General features: G+C 37.3%; 8 protein-coding genes across 8 annotated transcripts; 3 read left to right on the top strand and 5 right to left on the bottom strand.

Moving 5' to 3' along the window:
* Window positions 1-75: 75 nt before the first annotated feature.
* Window positions 76-1,158, bottom strand: RHIMIDRAFT_285199 (ribosomal protein L2; the record flags this gene model as incomplete). The annotated part of the gene is made up of 2 exons (XM_023613251.1): window positions 76-951; window positions 1,051-1,158. 2 exons carry the CDS (start codon window positions 1,156-1,158, stop codon window positions 76-78), a joined length of 984 nt encoding a protein of 327 aa, XP_023465476.1.
* A 108-nt stretch (window positions 1,159-1,266) lies between these two features.
* Window positions 1,267-3,447, bottom strand: RHIMIDRAFT_227576 (uncharacterized protein). The gene is made up of 3 exons (XM_023607599.1): window positions 3,057-3,447; window positions 1,799-2,990; window positions 1,267-1,746 (listed from the first exon to the last, which is right to left on the bottom strand). Exons 1-3 carry the CDS (start codon window positions 3,296-3,298, stop codon window positions 1,420-1,422), a joined length of 1,761 nt encoding a protein of 586 aa, XP_023465477.1. The 5' UTR covers window positions 3,299-3,447; the 3' UTR covers window positions 1,267-1,419.
* Window positions 3,448-5,002: 1,555 nt separating this feature from the next.
* Window positions 5,003-6,456, bottom strand: RHIMIDRAFT_18587 (uncharacterized protein). The gene has a single exon (XM_023605860.1). The coding sequence runs from the start codon at window positions 6,387-6,389 to the stop codon at window positions 5,013-5,015; it is 1,377 nt and encodes a 458-aa protein (XP_023465478.1). The 5' UTR covers window positions 6,390-6,456; the 3' UTR covers window positions 5,003-5,012.
* A 347-nt stretch (window positions 6,457-6,803) lies between these two features.
* On the top strand, window positions 6,804-8,024 carry RHIMIDRAFT_238436 (HAD-like protein; the record flags this gene model as incomplete). Its single annotated transcript, XM_023608963.1, has 1 exon — window positions 6,804-8,024. One exon carries the CDS (start codon window positions 6,804-6,806, stop codon window positions 8,022-8,024), a length of 1,221 nt encoding a protein of 406 aa, XP_023465479.1.
* Window positions 8,025-8,071: 47 nt separating this feature from the next.
* On the bottom strand, window positions 8,072-9,525 carry RHIMIDRAFT_285201 (Pkinase-domain-containing protein; the record flags this gene model as incomplete). The annotated part of the gene is made up of 6 exons (XM_023613252.1): window positions 8,072-8,208; window positions 8,260-8,446; window positions 8,508-9,047; window positions 9,101-9,187; window positions 9,244-9,440; window positions 9,495-9,525. 6 exons carry the CDS (start codon window positions 9,523-9,525, stop codon window positions 8,072-8,074), a joined length of 1,179 nt encoding a protein of 392 aa, XP_023465480.1.
* A 90-nt stretch (window positions 9,526-9,615) lies between these two features.
* On the top strand, window positions 9,616-11,558 carry RHIMIDRAFT_216289 (nucleoside phosphatase GDA1/CD39). The gene is made up of 2 exons (XM_023607305.1): window positions 9,616-9,768; window positions 9,825-11,558. The coding sequence occupies exons 1-2, from the start codon at window positions 9,630-9,632 to the stop codon at window positions 11,096-11,098; spliced, it is 1,413 nt and encodes a 470-aa protein (XP_023465481.1). The 5' UTR covers window positions 9,616-9,629; the 3' UTR covers window positions 11,099-11,558.
* On the bottom strand, window positions 11,134-12,087 carry RHIMIDRAFT_238439 (Di-trans-poly-cis-decaprenylcistransferase; the record flags this gene model as incomplete). Its single annotated transcript, XM_023608964.1, has 4 exons — window positions 11,134-11,503; window positions 11,557-11,673; window positions 11,730-11,872; window positions 11,917-12,087. The coding sequence occupies 4 exons, from the start codon at window positions 12,085-12,087 to the stop codon at window positions 11,134-11,136; spliced, it is 801 nt and encodes a 266-aa protein (XP_023465482.1).
* A 1,892-nt stretch (window positions 12,088-13,979) lies between these two features.
* On the top strand, window positions 13,980-15,087 carry RHIMIDRAFT_238440 (aquaporin; the record flags this gene model as incomplete). Its single annotated transcript, XM_023608965.1, has 4 exons — window positions 13,980-14,180; window positions 14,246-14,372; window positions 14,430-14,473; window positions 14,524-15,087. The coding sequence occupies 4 exons, from the start codon at window positions 13,980-13,982 to the stop codon at window positions 15,085-15,087; spliced, it is 936 nt and encodes a 311-aa protein (XP_023465483.1).
* Window positions 15,088-16,503: the final 1,416 nt, after the last annotated feature.

Consider the following 16,503-nt stretch of genomic DNA (forward strand, 5'->3'; position numbering starts at 1 on the left):
AGAGAAAAAAAAAGGGGTTAACAATGGTTTATATTTTTTATTTCTATACAATAACAACAAAAAAAAAACAAAGGTTTAACGTCTTGGTCTTGGTTTAACAACAAATGGATTGGGTGTCTTTCTTGTCTTGCCACCCTTTGCCAATACACCCCAAGGTGATCTAGGATCCTTATTACCCTTTGATTTACCTCTACCACCACCATGAGGATGGTCAACCGAGTTCATGGCTGTACCACGGACAGTAGGTCGAATACCCATCCATCTTAATCTTCCTGCTTTACCCATCATTTCGTGTTGATGATCTGGATTACTGACAGAGCCAATGGTAGCACAAGCATCGACAGGCACCAAACGAACTTCTCCACTCGACAAACGAACCTGTGCGTATCCCTTCTCTCCTGTTTGAATCAATTGAGCATAGGTGCCTGCTGCTCTTGCCATCACACCAGGACCATCTCGCTTTAAACCAATGTTGTGAACGATTGTACCAACAGGGACCATCTTGAGGGGCATACAGTTACCTACATCAATAGCTACCGTACGTGTAATATCTCCCTCTTGATCCTTTATGGCTCGATATGATGTTACTTGATCGCCTGCTTTCAATCCATGAGGAGCTACAATATAGCTCAATTTTCCAGACTTGTCGTGTCTTAACAAAGCAATCCAGGCTGTACGTCCGGGGTCATATTCTAATCGAACGACTGTCTGTGTGCCAGTTTCTTGACGGTGCCAATCTAGAATACGAATACGTCGTTTATGACCTCCACCTCGGTGACGGATCGTGATACGACCTGTGTTGTTACGACCACCTGTGCTTCGTTTGGCGACGGTCAAGGCTCGAACAGCTTTACCCTTGTAGAGATGATCACGGGGTACTCGTTTCAACCAACGCTTACCGGGTGTCGTTGGTTTCTTGGTCTTGAACTGACTAGAAGGAAGAGCAGAAGACTGAATGTTGTCAATCACTGCATTGCCTTGTGTATTGAATCCACTGACAAATGTTGAACCATTGGTAGAATTGAATCGTAGCTGATGGAATCGACTTACTAAAGAATCAATGCTGGTTGCTTTGGCAGGTTGGTATAATCGAGGAACTGTAACAGCAGGAGCCCTTAATGTGGCATGCTGAACAAGGGCTTTACCAAAGCGAAACATTTATAATTAAAAAAAAAAACTTTTTTGCTCAATTCCTGCCCTTTTTGTCTCTCTCACTCCTTTCTGTCACTCTCTCTGTTTGCCACCCCCCTCCCCATTTTTCAAACTCCATCTTCAACCCAAAAAAAAAGACTATCAAAAAGCCACGTTTAGATTGTCTTGTCTAGAAATACATGATTTATTATAAAATTACAATAGCTAAAATACAAAAGGGGAGGAAATATGCAAATGCACACACAAAAAAAAAAAGGAGATGGTATTTTAATACATAAGCATACCAGCAATGGAAGCAGAGATAAAGGTACAGAGAGCACCACAAAGCATAGCAGAGACAGCGATACTAGCAATATCACCATTACGCTTTGGGGCCAAAGTACTCAAGACACTGATCTGCATACCTACACTACCAAGGTTGGCAAACCCACAGACAGCATAAGTGGTGATGATGACAGAACGTGGTGTCAAGACGTCTTTGTAGGTTGTTGTGAGAGCTTGGAAGGCTACGAATTCATTGGCCCAGATCTTGGTTGCCAAAATCTGTCCGACAGCGACGACGTCTCTGTTTTCAATACCAATCAACCATGCAATCTAAATAATATATAAGTTATCTGATCCCCATAATTATTCGTCATTTACTTACAGGGACAAAGATATAACCAGTGATCAATTGAAGTGTGAGATCTTGAATTGTCAAAAAGTTACCGGCCCAGGTTAAGAGTGCATTGACGGCATAGAGTAAGGCAAGAAGGGATATCAAATTGGCAGTCATGAGCAAGGCAATATGAATACCTTCTGCAGCACCATTACCAGCAGCATGGAGCAAGTTGGATGGACGGTCATCGCTAGGAGGCACACGCACCGTCTTTGCAGTCATTGGTGTCTCGGTTTCGGGATAACGCATCTTAGAAACGGTGATAGCACAAGGAATAGACATGATACAGGACGTCAACAGAGCTTCACCCGAGATACCCATGGTCATGTAACCATAGAGCACAGAACCAGAAATGGTAGCAAAACCAGAGCACATGACCTGATGGATTTCAGACATGGTCAAGTAGGGCAAGAATGGCTTGATAAGCAAAGGATTTTCACTTTGGCCCAAGAAAGGAGAGGCCACAGCTACGACAGCTTCGGCACCTGACATCTTGAAGAGAGTCATGAAGATAGTCGCGCATTTTTGAAGGACCCATTGAAGGGCATTGATGTAGTACAATATCTGCACAGTGGCTGCAAAGAAGATCAAAGCAGGGTAAACAGTAATGGCAAACACGTTTGATTGAACTGCAGCATTGCCAAAGACAAAGGCCGCGCCGTTGGTGGCTTTGTCGAGGTATCCTTGAGCAAATCTGGAGGCCCATTGGAAGATGTCATGACCAACAGAGGAACGGAAGACAAAGAGGGCCAGGATAAATTGGATAAGCATACCAGAAAAGACCGTGTTCCAATTGATCGCTTTACGGTTGTTGGAGGAAGCGTACAAGACAACCAAGAAGACAATCAAACCAAAGAGAGCAATCAGACGTTGAATACGAGTTGATTCTGGCCTTTCTGGTAAGCTAAAGGCGGTGATGACAATGACGGCGAAAACAAAGAAACCATAAGCAATATGAAGAATATACTTGGGAACTCTTTCGAGAGGTTTGGCTATAGTACGAATACAGGCATTCCATGGTTTGGTCACGACAGTTGTAGGAATATATTTGAAAGCAAACTTTAGACAAAAGAATGCATAGATTAAACCCAACACAAGGTTCTCTTGATTGTATCCTTTTGGCACTTGAAGAGCATAAGAGGCGGCAAGATATCCGGTAAAAATAAGAAAGTAACAGAGACTTGAAAAAAATTTTATGATTAATTTTTTGGTTCCTCCCTTTTTTTAAAAAAAAAAAACGACTTACTGGAACCATTTCTTATGTCTTCGGTAAAATCTCTTGAACCGTCCTTCCTTTTTCTTTAAATGGTCATCATCATCGTCTGTAGAGGCATCTTCGACCTTTTCATTGGTAGTAGGAGGCATGTCAATGGCTGTAGATTGTCCTTTCAGCTCGTAGGCGTCTTCTACCACTGGTGCAGAAGCAGGCTTGTCATTGTTGACATTAATGACGGTCTCTTTTGGAGAGAGAGAATCTTCAAGAGGCATGATGGCTAGTATATAATCAAGAGAAGAAAGTGAAGCTTCTTTTTAATAGATATTTAAAAAGAAGGGGTTTAATAGAAAAAGAGTGCCTTTTAAAAAAAGGGTAACTGATGATTTCTTGCGTTTATTTAAAAAACTCAATATACAAAAAGAAAAAGAGAAAAGGAAAAAGAAAAAAGTAAAGCATCCTGTCTGTGCGTTGTTATAGACATGATCCGGTTTAACTCAGTTTGTCAAGAAAAAAATTTTTTAATTTGTTTACCATAGAAACGGCGATTGATGTAAAAGTCTAATCTCGGATGATAACCAATTTTATTAATTTGGAAATTTAACCCTACAAAAGTCTTGTACTCATTGAATGGCATGACCCCCTACCTTTTATGGACCTGAATACAAATGCGTCCCCCATCTCGCTCTTTGTATGTGCTAGGGGAAGGCGGATTTAAGTACGTGTATACATATATAAATATATATGTATATCTAGAAAGAGCAATTGAATTTTACTGGTTATTACTGGTGCCGCTCATTCGTCTGTTTTCAGAATGCTGAGGGTACACAAAAAATTAATGTTCAAGATCGAGGAGCACAGTAGCTGATCACCCGTTTATTACTATGTGATTTTGTCACATAATACAACTGTCACTTTATAATAAAAGGACTCATTCATATTACTATAGAAATGATTTTGAACAAGAGAGAACCTACAGTTGCTATAGTTTTATTCGTTGATTTTATTTCTTCATTTTTTCAGTATGAAAGGGATCAAGGGTTTAAAAAAGTCACACGCTTTGTGACAACGAAAGGAACACAAAGAATTACAGCCTCCGCCCTCTGCTTTGTATCTACACTCCACACAACAGTAACAGGTACAATAGGGAAGGCAAGGTTTCCAATGAATAATATCCATGTGGCATGATTAATCAGTTTAAATAGTCGCTTGTCATCTTTTTTTGCTTATTATTGTTACACCAATCCTACAGTCGTTTTTCCCTGCTTTTCCATCTTTTCATGACCAATTGACAACATGTGACCTCTCATTGTCTTGGTTACAGAGTCATTTGATAACAACAAAAAAGAGGAACCTTCTCTATAGAAGTTATCATTATGTATAACGTGTTATGTAAATGGTTTTATTTTATTCCATCACTTCAGTCTGTGTCAAAAATAAATAGGATTGTCAGGTATATATTTGTATATATATATGTGTGAGTGCAAAGGAGAGGAAGGGTAAACAATAGAGATATGCTCGTTACTTTAGTTTATATAGTTATAAAGAATGTAATACCAATAGTTTCAGTAATGAACTTTCTTAATTAAGCTCTTCATCAACTATGGGCCGCACAGTTTAATGAAATTAAGCCATTAGATCAAATAATCAATATCTGGCAAAATCATTGTCATCTTACTACTATATTCCTTTTGATAACAAGGGCCCTCATTTCAGTAATCTCATACGTCAAGCTTGTAAGTTTCAGGCAATGTTACACCTTCCAAACGAGCGACTTTTTCCGAGGAACTTGTCTTTCTTCCCAAGTTTTTTTTTTTTTTTTTTTTTTTTTTTTTTTTTTTTTCTTACGGAACTTTACTTTTAAATTCATGCTTGAGATTTGTAATACCAAAGCTTTCAATCAAGCAGCCAAATGCACCCATCCTGTCATTGTTATTTATGCAGATGTATCACTAAAAAGAGTGATGTGATCCTTTTCTTTTCTTTACTTTACCTGCTGATAAACATGCGGAGTCGGAGGCGAGAGCATTCTTGGTATATGTCCAGAATAGGGTGGTTATCATAATATCCATGCTTTATTCGTCTTATGAAATCATAAAATTCCATGACAGAGACCATACGATCTCGGCAGTGTTTGTCCATAAGGGCCCACTCATCAAAGTAGGATAATCGGAACCTCCAACGAAGTAGTAACCTTTCCTGCTCTTCTTCGAGAGTTCTTCCACATAAATGGCAACCTATGAAAGATGGATCTACCTTTTTCTGTGACAACCTATCCCAAAGAGTACCATTTGTTGGCATGGACGCGTTCTTTCTCTTCTCAGGCACTGAGCAAGGTTCGATCAAGCATGTTTTCGATATAATTGCATCAATAACTCTCTTTATGCTTATCTTTCTAACCATCTGCAAACAAGGCTTGATGTCAGATTTTAAACATACTTTCATAAATGAAAGATTAGATAATTTGGTCATAGGGACTGTTCTTACTGACGCTATAAACTCGGCAAACTCATCCAACACGAGTTGATCCTGTAATATTGATCTGACCTCGACAGGCTGTTTCTGATCAAATAGCATCGACATATCCAACTGAGCTCGAAGCACATAGTTCTCATGCGTAGTCTTGATTCCAAAGCTACGTCGATTGATTGCAGCCGTTTTTATTTCTTCATCATGAGTCATCTTTTCCCTAAGTTGCTCCAGTTCTGTCTGTATAAGATTCAATTGTCGCTCTGTTTCTGTTAGCACATGCTCAAGATCATCATATTGTTTCTGAAGCTGCTCCTTTTCCTGTTGCTCTTTGAACACCAGAACATTGGCCTCTTCAAACAATTTTTGAGTCAAATCTTGTAACTCGACTTGGGCAATTTTCTTGGACTGCTCAATTGCCTTTGTATGAGCTACTTCGACTTGATGCTTCAGACGAACCGTCTGGATATCTTGTTCTATCGAATCTATTCTTTCTATCATTATTTTGATATCCTGCTGACGTTTGTCATATGTCGTTTGTAAATCCTGGAGTTGCTGCTTTATGGATTCATTGAACGATTGCTTTTCTTTAAGCTGAGATTTCAGTTTTTCCACTTTTAAAGTAATTGTCAAACACTCTTGCTTTTGGTTGTCAATGATGCAAATGAGTTGATTACATGATCTACAGCGGTCAGAGTCAGCTGTTGGCAAGACTGAATGGCAAACGCAGTTAGTTATTTCTTGACTATGGGTTGTTGATACTTGAGGTTCTATCAGATCATCTTTGGTAATATCTTTTTCCATCCTAATATATGTTATTACTATACAAGTAAAAAAAAAAGTAGGGAGAGTATAAAGAAAAAAGACAATCAAGAAAAAAAAAAGGAAACGCTGCATACACCAAAAAATTCAGGACAAAGTAGCTATTGTTACGGGCGTTATCTCGGGGCGATAACTGTGATTTCATTCTACAGCCTCACACTATCAAAGTTTCTACCTAAGATAAGGCTGGGATATCCTTTAATACTCTTGAATGATCTTGACAGCATAAAATTAGAATAAAGAAATAACGACATTTCGCTATCTCTTTCTTCCTGAAAAAAAGCAAACCAAGATGGGTCTTTTATAAACTTATATGTAGCGTCAAGCTACATAATGAAAAGTGTGTTAGATGGCATCATAGTTAACTTCTGGTGAAATTTTTCGTGCATGTAGCGTTGCCCAAAAAAAAGAAAGGGGGGGGAGAAAGTAAAGAGGGACGACAGTTTTCCTGTTCCTTCTTATATATAATATTTACACGGCTTATCAGAGATGACTGAATCCGCCAATTTAGAGCCAGAATACATTGAGATTTCGAAGCAAGAGTCAACTCATAATGATAATCCCAAAGCAAAGCTTTTGGTCATTGACTGGGTGAACACAGTGTTTTCAAGAAGACAAGCCAAGACTTATTTTGCAAGACCTTATTTTGATACGTTCCTTGAATACATTTGTCAACAATTTGAAGTCATCATTTGGAGTTCGGCAACTGGCAATGTGTTTAAAGCCATGTGTAAACAGTTTCCAAAAGTGCGTAAAATCTATGATGGTCAATATAATCCGTCTGGAACTATTTTGAGTGAAGGACGTAGTTGTACAATAAAGGATCTAAAGTTTATCTGGTCAAGTACCCATTACAATGCAACCAATACCGTCTTAATCACAGACAATCCAGCAGTTGTGCCTCGTCAGCCATATAACGTTATTAGAGTGTCAGCTTATGACAGTACGTCAAATAATGGTGACAACACTTTGCTGAAACTAATCAAGTACCTGACTTATCTTCGTCATCAATCAAATGTCGTCAACTACATTATGAATTTCCCTTTTGATGAAAAACGCGACTGGAATATCGTATCTGATCCTGCGCGAGATAGAATGTTGACCCAGTTCACTAAAAATGGTGATCCTGTAAGTAATAAACAAAAGCAGAAAAAAGAGAGCAAAGCTCAAAAGAAAGCGAATCATTCACAACAACAGCAACAACAACAAGCAGATAGAAAGACACAAAAAAATAGTGCACAACCACAGGAAACGAGCCGAAAAGCAAAAAAGAGAGGAGCAGATTCTGATCCTGGACCGAATAAAAAATTAAAAGCCCCACCAGGAACGGAGACAAAGGCTGCGCAAGTGGGGCAAACTAGTAGCAATACAGCCAACGCCTCTCAAAAAGTAAAAGAAGAGCAGAAAAAGAGAGAAGAGCAAAGAAGGAGAGAAGAACAGAAAAAGAAAGATGAACAGAAAAAGAAGGATGAGCAGAGAAGAAGAGAGGAACAAAAAAAGGCAGATCAGAGAAGGCGAGAAGAACAAAGAAAAAAAGAACAGAAACAAAAGGAGAGACAGAATAGACAAAATGATACACATGAAGCAGATGATATGAACTATGAACAATTACCGTTAATTAGCCAAAGAGAGCTAAAAGAGATAGTGGATAAGTTTACAGAGTCCATTTGTGCCGAAATTGCTGCTATGGATGCTCGAGACATTATGTAATATATCATGAATTTTTATTATAAAAATCAAGAAACTTTGTATGTATTTTAATCAACTATGTTTAAACGTAAATCCTTTAACGGAATGGGAATGAAGTTATCGATATCTATTCCAGACTGTAATAGGTTCTCTTTATAATGTGCTGGCACTAGTTTATGTATCAGATCAGGTCTTACAGATAGCTCTAATAATAGACGAGTGTAAGAAAAAGATGCTTTGTTCTTTTCTTTCTTACCTTCTCTGGTAAAATTAAACAATTCGGGTAAATCACGCCCATTTGCCATTTTTGTTTCTGGATTACGAAGCTCATCAAAGAATGGATGAACCATGGCCTCACTTGCAGTCAATCTTTTTCTAGGATCATATTGAAGAATATGTGATAATAAATCAATAGCTTCAGGTGGCGTTCTTGACCTAAAGACCTATATACATATAATCACTAAAGTTTAATGACCAATATTTTGTTACTATGATCAAATCTACCTTTGCCAAGGGATGAGGCTTAATGATAGGAAATTTATGTTCCGTATAATTTGGATTCATGATCAAGACTTCTTCCTTTGTTGGTGTTCCCAAAACTTTGATGATTTCCACCAGCTGATCTATTCCACTCTCGCCCGGGAACAGGGGTTGGCCCAGCAACAGTTCACCCATCACACAACCAGCGGACCATATATCTATACTGTAAGTATAATGACAGGCGCCAAAAATTAATTCAGGGGCTCTGTAATAGCGTGAGCAAATGTAAGCTACATTTGTTCCTCCTTCTACAAGTACTTTGGCACTACCAAAATCACATAATTTCAATTCACCTGTGATAGGATGCACAAGGAGATTTTGTGGTTTAATATCTCTATGACAAACACCCAAGGTATGAGAGTATGCAAGCGAACGAAATAGTTGATACATGTATAATTTGACGATCAACATGGGTACTGTTTGCTTTAATTTGGTATAGTGTCTACATACGCGATATACTGTTTCTGGTACATATTCCATCACCAAATTGAGGTACACTTCATCCTTCTATCATCAGATTTAATACATTGTACACTTTCTTTTTCCTGATCCCTGACCTTGCTGTCACCCTGAGTATAAAAATAGGCTTTGAGTCCACAAATATTTGGATGATGCATCAATCGCATTATCTCCAACTCTCGATTCTATTGTCTAAAGTTCTCAGCATATGCGTCTATCTGTAAGTTATTATTTCGCTAACCTTGAATCGTTTATCTTGTAGTACTTTTTTGATAGCAGCATCTTCACTGTTGTGAGATAATTTGATATGATATACAACACCAAACGAGCCATTGCCAATCACTTTTTGATGTGTATACTGTAATTGCATATTATGTCCACTTATTCCATCTTTTGCTGGTACACGTATTGTCCTAAAGGAATCAAAGGCATCACTCACTATGAAAAGCATTAGTTTCTTTTTTACTGCGTCATGTTTAGCTTCTTTATTACCCGAAAATTTGAAATGGCTTAAAGCAGACATTTTAAAGTTTATGAAAAAGAAAAGAGGGAAATAAAGAAATTTAAGCCAAAATTTAAATATATTTTCTTGCTTTTTTTTTTTTTTTTTTTCCTTTAGACAAGAAAATGATTGCCACTTCAATAAAGACCAAGAAAAGTCTTTTTTGGAAGTGTGGTTTAGTTGCTCTCTTTATTATATTATTTCTTTGGTTATTATACAATCCTTCATCATCTTCATCATCTGTCTTATCAACTGAAAAAAACGGTAAATAACACAAACAAACAAACAAAAAGAAAAAACGATATTGATCTGTTCTATAGAATCAATCACAGAACAACCTATAGAACAGACAACTCAATGTTTAGCAACAAAGGACGGTCAGGCTTCAACAAAGTATGCCATCATGATTGATGCTGGCTCATCTGGTTCAAGAGTTCATGTTTACAAATTCAATATATGTAATGAGCCAGTTTTGGAGAATGAAGAATTCCATATGCTAAAGCCTGGCTTATCCAGCTTTCAGGATGATCCTGAAGCAGCAGCAGCATCCTTGAATGAATTATTAGATATTGCAGTCAAGAGCGTACCTCAAGAAGACCAAAGTTGTACACCTATTGCTGTCAAGGCAACAGCAGGTCTTCGTCTTTTAGGCGCTGAAAAGAGCGAAGCTATCCTTCAGGCTGTACGTAGACGTCTAGAGACATATCCATTCCCGATAGCAGGAGAAAATGGAGTTGAAATTATGGATGGCAAAGATGAAGGTGTCTATGCATGGATCACCGTCAATTTTTTGTTGGACAAATTAAAAAAGGATGGGCAATCAGCTGCTATCTTTGACTTGGGCGGTGCATCCACTCAGATCGTATTTGAGCCCACGTTTGTTCCCTCAGCCACTATGGCTGAAGGAGAACACAAATACAGCCTGGACTACCAAAATGATACTTTTACCCTGTATCAGCACTCTTATCTTGGCTATGGATTGAATGAAGCACGAAAGAGAATCAAGGCGGAAATGATTGACATGTGGCAAGATGAAGCAAAGCGTACGGGTAGAGTGTATCACCCATGCTTACCAGATGGGCATGAGGAAAAGTTTGATTATGAAAACAGTACGGTTACGTTGATTGGTACAGGAGCAGGTCACGCAGCCTGTCGAAGTGTTGTTGAAAGAGTATTCAACAAGGACAAACTATGTGAAACCAATCCATGTGCATTTGACGGTGTCTATCAACCACCACTTACAGAGACATTCAAGGATAGAGATCTTTATGTATTTTCATACTTTTATGACTTAACTCAACCTCTTGGTATGCCAAGTGAATTCTCAGTAAGAGAGCTTGGGGAACTGACGACGAGAGTGTGTAATGGAGAAAGAAAACCTTTTAGACATATGCCAGATGCCATTAAACAATTATCTGATGATGCAAACTACTGTTTAAACTTAAGCTACATCTATAACTTATTGAAATTTGGCTATAATATTCCATCGGATAGATTGGTACGAACAGCAAAGAAGATACGAGGCGCCGAAACTGGATGGTGTTTAGGTGCTTCTATTGCTATGCTGGATCAAGTTAATTTATGCAAAGCTTAGACACGCACACACAACAATTTAATTTATATATACATTTATTTAATAAACATTGGCATTTTACTATTATTTTTCGCTTGTTGCTGATGATCAGAGTATATTTGATATTCTAGTAAAACAGGTAGCAACTTCCATAGTGTCAGTTCAGGCCAATAACAATTGACAAACTGTATCTGGCATCCATCGCTTGCCTGCCATAATAAGAAATCGCTTAGACGAATTTCACCTGATGTCCTCAGAAGAATATCGAGTGGTGGGCAATCTGATGTGAATAGATGATTCTGTATTGTTTCATCATTTATCTGTTCTATTGACAGCTTTCCTTCCTTTACTGACTGAACTGTCTCTTTAATTGCCGTCGTCATTTCATCTCTTGATGTATATGGACAGCATATATTCAATATACGACTATATATTTGTTTAATCATTCAGTTGTTTAGCCCTTCTTTTTTCTATTTTACCTTTTATGATGCTTTGTTTCTTCCATAATCTTGTATGCTACTTGTTGTACATTGGCTGGCAATAGACTCAGGTTACCTATAATTTTTATCTTGATACCATACTGATGAACTAGAGAACTTTTTTTTTTATTGACATATGAGCATTCAAACATTTACTTAAAGAATCAACCAACCTTCTTTCACAAAATCCATCAAATGCTTCACAGAATAATTGCATCAGATAGTCAACCTCTTCTTTAGATCGATTAAAATTATCGATGCTAAAAGCAAAGGCAGTAACTACCTCAACACCTAGTTGCATACATAAATCCAAGACCTTTATTGCTGTTAGTTTACTTTTATAGTCTTTAAAGCATTTACTTTTTCCAGCTGTTTAAACCCTTCATAGTGACCAAATTTTGTCGATGCAGCTCCTATTTTCCTTGCATATCGTCTATTTCCATCAAGAATAAACCCTATATGACGAGGTATCTTTCCTTTGCGTAGAATAGCAAGCATGAACTGCTCGCAATAGTTGATTAGTGAATTCATGACAAAAGAAAAGTAAAAAGAATTTCATGTGTCAGTTTTTAAAAGGGGAACAAATTAAATGTCAGACATATACGAGATTTTGCGGTGTTTCAAAATGAACACATATTAACAAGAAGGGGATGAGTATCTCAGGACAACCCCACAGCCTCCTAGTATTCCTCAGCAACATATCCATGGTAAGAAATAACCTTGAATTTAAGCAAGGGAGATATTTAAGTTCATCAATGAATATAGAATGCCTTCTTCCTTTTCAACTCTTCTGCTTCAATTGTGTCCTTCTCTCAAAGACAACTGACATAACTGCAACAATTATCTCACAGTTTATATTGATAAGTTTGGTAATTCTTCAAAAATATCTATGGAATTGTAGCAAAACTAGCCTAATGATTTTGCATATGTACCTAAATTGTCCAAAGTTTGATTTAGTAGCCCTAACACATAATAACCGTATGATATTCCGAGATTGACGTTATGTACTTTGGATGTAATCGCATCAGGATACAACCAAATCCGTTTTTAGAAGCTTTCTTACTTTACCACATCACAATATCATATTTTTATAGCCCTAAACTTAGTTTTACCAATTTCAGAAGCATCTTTCGAGAAAAAGAGAGTTTACTATAGCTTCCAAACTACTTGATCCAATCCCATGTTAAGCCATGATTCAATAGATTCAATATGATTTATTGTATAATTTTATCATTCATATGATTCATGAAGCAGTGCATCTCTCTTTTTAGAGCAGCACTACTGCAGCAAACAAAACCAAGGATGCATACATTAATGTCAGACTGTGCACTTTTACGCAAGCATTTTGTGTTTCGAGATACATGTAACTCTTTTTTCAGAATTAAAGTTACAATAGAGGTAATAATGTATAGTTCGGGTACCAGTCAAAAGAAGGACCATTATGCTGATTATGAGAGGAATGTTACATTAAAAAATCCAATATATTTAAGGAGAACCTTGAAAGTTTCACTTTATTTTTGTTAAATATGAGCGTAGTCTCTCTATCTCACTTAACTGATGTCGCTGTATATTTCCCCTCTCTCAAAGAAAAAGGGAAATTAATCCGTTTATACAAGCTGAATAACTTGCAGGCATGAAAGCCTTGCAACAGAAAGAAAAAGCAGCATCGAAACCCCTCCTTTTTGTTTTATTCTTGTGCTACAACAGTAATCTTTGTTGAAAGGATCAATGAAACGAAATACTTGCTTAAAGATGCATGGTTTGATGTATGTATGAATAGCTTATGTCTGTAGTGATGCTGCATTGAAAGCATATGACCATATGTATTGTCTTTGTTTCGCCAAAGCTATTAAGTTTTTCTAAATAAAGAAAGCACCAACCATTGTGTCGTCATTTCAAGAGAAAGAGAGAGAATAGAAGCATGCAGACTAAATAAGCGTGTGTAGTTTTATATTTTACCAAGATATTATAAAGCCTCGAACCTTTAAAGGGTGATTTATAAAGACACCACATCAAACAAGAAACAGTAAACAGGAGTTGAAGATAATGTCTAGGTTACTATCGGAGTGGATAAAAAAAATTGGGCTAAAAAGAACAAGATAAAGGTACCCACTCTGTCCCTTTCTTCTTCTTTTCTCATCTCTTTACTATGACAAGAAGCTGGAAAACAAATTCCTCTGCAGTATCATTAATGGATGATACAGATATGACTGTTAATGAACGCAATCCTTTGCTATCTGTCGATCAACGTCAAGACTATAATTCCAGAATAAAATATAATAATGCAAATATTAATGGTAAGTTCCCTTTTAGTGAATTTGATTGCCGTATCGCGTTCCATTGCTTAAGATGTATGCGAGCCTCTTTTTTATATATAAAAGACACTGTGAGCATTTCTTTCTTGTTCTTTATCTTTAAAAAAAATGTCATGTTCATCTATTACTACTGCGCAGAACCATACTGTGAAAGCAGAGAACGTTACTATGACATTCGATTTACCTAGACAGCCATCAAAAGGATCATCAATACTAACATTGTGTCATAAAACCACAGATGAACTGGATACACAAAGGAAATCAAAAATACAAAAGTTTGTACAACGATCGAAATCATTCAAGACCAAAGTAAGAAATAAACATATACGCGCCTATGACTACTGATAGAGTTTCTAACCCTTTTTATTATAAAGCACAGAGAATTCTTGGCTGAATTTATTGGTACGCTCATATTGGTCTTATTGACTTGTGGATTCTGTGCAGAACAGACATTAAATATAGAAAAAAATAAATCATGGTTAACATCGTCATTTGGCTCAGGTAAATGACTGTGTATTTTTTGGACTGATCCGAATTATGAACTAAGTATCCCGTTAGGCCTTTCCGTGTTGATTGGCATCTGTGTTGCAGGACATGTATCTGTAAGTCACAAGGTAATCATTTGCTTACTTGATTGTTAATTATATTCTAGGGTGGACACCTTAACCCTGCAGTTACTATCGCATTCTGTGTGTTTAGTGGATTTCCAATCCGAAAGGCTCCCATCTATATTACCGCTCAGTTACTGGGTGCATTTACAGGTGCTGCTTTACTCTATAGTATCATTGAGCCAGCCATCACACAGTTTGATCATGGAGAACGACAAATTTTTGGGGAATATAGCACAGCAGGTATCTTTGGTACATATCCTCCTCTGTACGTTGGCATTGGGTCCGCAGTCGCGTCAGAAATCGTAGGTACTGCTATGCTTCTGTTGGTTATCATGGTCTCTGGCCATCCCAACAATTTACCTTTCAGAACAGCTCAAGGTGCCATGATTGCCATTGGTGTCACAACAATCTCACTCTGCATTGGCTATACATCTGGGTTCTCTCTGAACCCTGCTCGTGATTTTGGCCCTCGTTTGTTTACTGCCCTTGCTGGATGGGGTATCGACGTATTCAAAGTGCATCACTATTATGCTCTTGTACCCATGTTTGCACCCATCGTTGGCGGACTTGTTGGAGGATTTATTTTTACTTTATTCATTGATTAATTTCTATTGAATAAATTCGCCCCGAAACTGATTATTCTGTGAATGATACCATTTCGGTTTCTCACATGTGTAGTTGCCATCGTACTGTTACATCACTTGATGATGCAGAAAATTTCTTATGAGAGGGAAATTCCCCACTTTACCGATGCAAGTTCCTTGAGTCCCCCTTTTGATGCCGTATGTATAGATTTGTTTTTTATTTTAGCAACAAACAAGCTTGTTGATTAACCTTGTAATAAGATCTGTTGTTCAAATCAAGCACAGAACTTATAAAAACTACGTTATAATTATTAGCACTAATAAGGACTTTGGTAGATTCTTGTTCACACAAGCGAAGTGTTACCCAGACTATGATGAAAAGCTAGAATTTGGTAAATGCCTTTATTTATAGGAAAGTTGATTATTTGATTTCAGAAATTGAACAAGCAGAATTAGTATACGAGGAAAACCATTAAAGTATTAGAGTTAAACGATAAGCAACCTGACTTTGGTGATGATATTCTTGAGTTGGGTTGGATCAGTGTTTGTTGAGGAAGTCAAAGGAGAAGACAGGAAAGATGATGTGTATATGTGCTTGATGGCCCTTTACCGAATTGGCTCCTTGTCCTCAGCTATTGATCGTATGCATGCCTTTTTTTTTCATCGCTCATAGTGTTTTTACCACCCATCGTATTCATACTCTTTATATAGCATCGTTACTCTACCAAATAGATAACGCGAATATAATACTGGCTGTATAAAAAGTGAATCCTAAACCTCACCCTGAAAGCAACTGCTACTTTTGTAGAATTCCATATATGGAAAACGAAAACTGACTCAATCTTTCATAAATTGTTTTTTCCAAACCCACAATCCTGACTGTACACTCTTTCCAGGAAGTAAATTCATCCAATGACAAGAATAAAATCCATGTTGTACGCAGCGTAGACTTCAATGTAATCGTACCTCTTCAAATACCACACATACCAAAACATTGAAAACCAATCTAAAATTGGCCAATCATATGATACCTGCCCATACCTGCCCTTATTCATTTTTTTTGTTCGTTTGCCTCTGCTTACACCAATTACTACTCACTTTATCGTCTCTGTCTATAACATACAGCTTCAGGACCCACTGTCGTATTTATCCTTTCTTTACTAATTAATCTTCGTGTGAGATTACCCCATCACTATACTGTTTACAGTCATTCTACATTTAGCATTACGCAGCATGTCGAACTGTAAATTATATTTTATATACTCATCTTGTTTCTCACCAATAAAGAGGTTCAAGAGTCTTATCGACATATAGTCTTTTTCTCCTTGTTACAGCTCAGGTATATTATAAGTACTCTTTAAACAGATAGATATCACACCTACGTCAATGCTTGGATCATCGATGGTAATATTGAACCTGTAAGCTCTTTTTTTTTTT

This window comes from Rhizopus microsporus (genome assembly GCF_002708625.1).
Source record: "Rhizopus microsporus ATCC 52813 unplaced genomic scaffold scaffold_10, whole genome shotgun sequence".
Classification (NCBI taxonomy): domain Eukaryota; kingdom Fungi; phylum Mucoromycota; class Mucoromycetes; order Mucorales; family Rhizopodaceae; genus Rhizopus; species Rhizopus microsporus.

Excerpts from the sequence above, each read along its gene's own strand:
- RHIMIDRAFT_227576 (XM_023607599.1), bottom strand. The coding sequence starts at position 3,298 with ATGCCTCTTGAAGATTCTCTCTCTCCAAAAGAGACCGTCATTAATGTC. Across the intron at positions 2,991-3,056 it reads AGACATAAGAAATGGTTCCA|TCTCTGTTACTTTCTTATTT; the intron begins GTAAGTCGTTTT and ends ATTTTTTTCAAG. Across the intron at positions 1,747-1,798 it reads CTGGTTATATCTTTGTCCCT|ATTGCATGGTTGATTGGTAT; the intron begins GTAAGTAAATGA and ends TATATTATTTAG.
- RHIMIDRAFT_216289 (XM_023607305.1), top strand. The coding sequence starts at position 9,630 with ATGATTGCCACTTCAATAAAGACCAAGAAAAGTCTTTTTTGGAAGTGT. Across the intron at positions 9,769-9,824 it reads CTTATCAACTGAAAAAAACG|AATCAATCACAGAACAACCT; the intron begins GTAAATAACACA and ends TCTGTTCTATAG.
- RHIMIDRAFT_18587 (XM_023605860.1), bottom strand. The coding sequence starts at position 6,389 with ATGCAGCGTTTCCTTTTTTTTTTCTTGATTGTCTTTTTTCTTTATACT.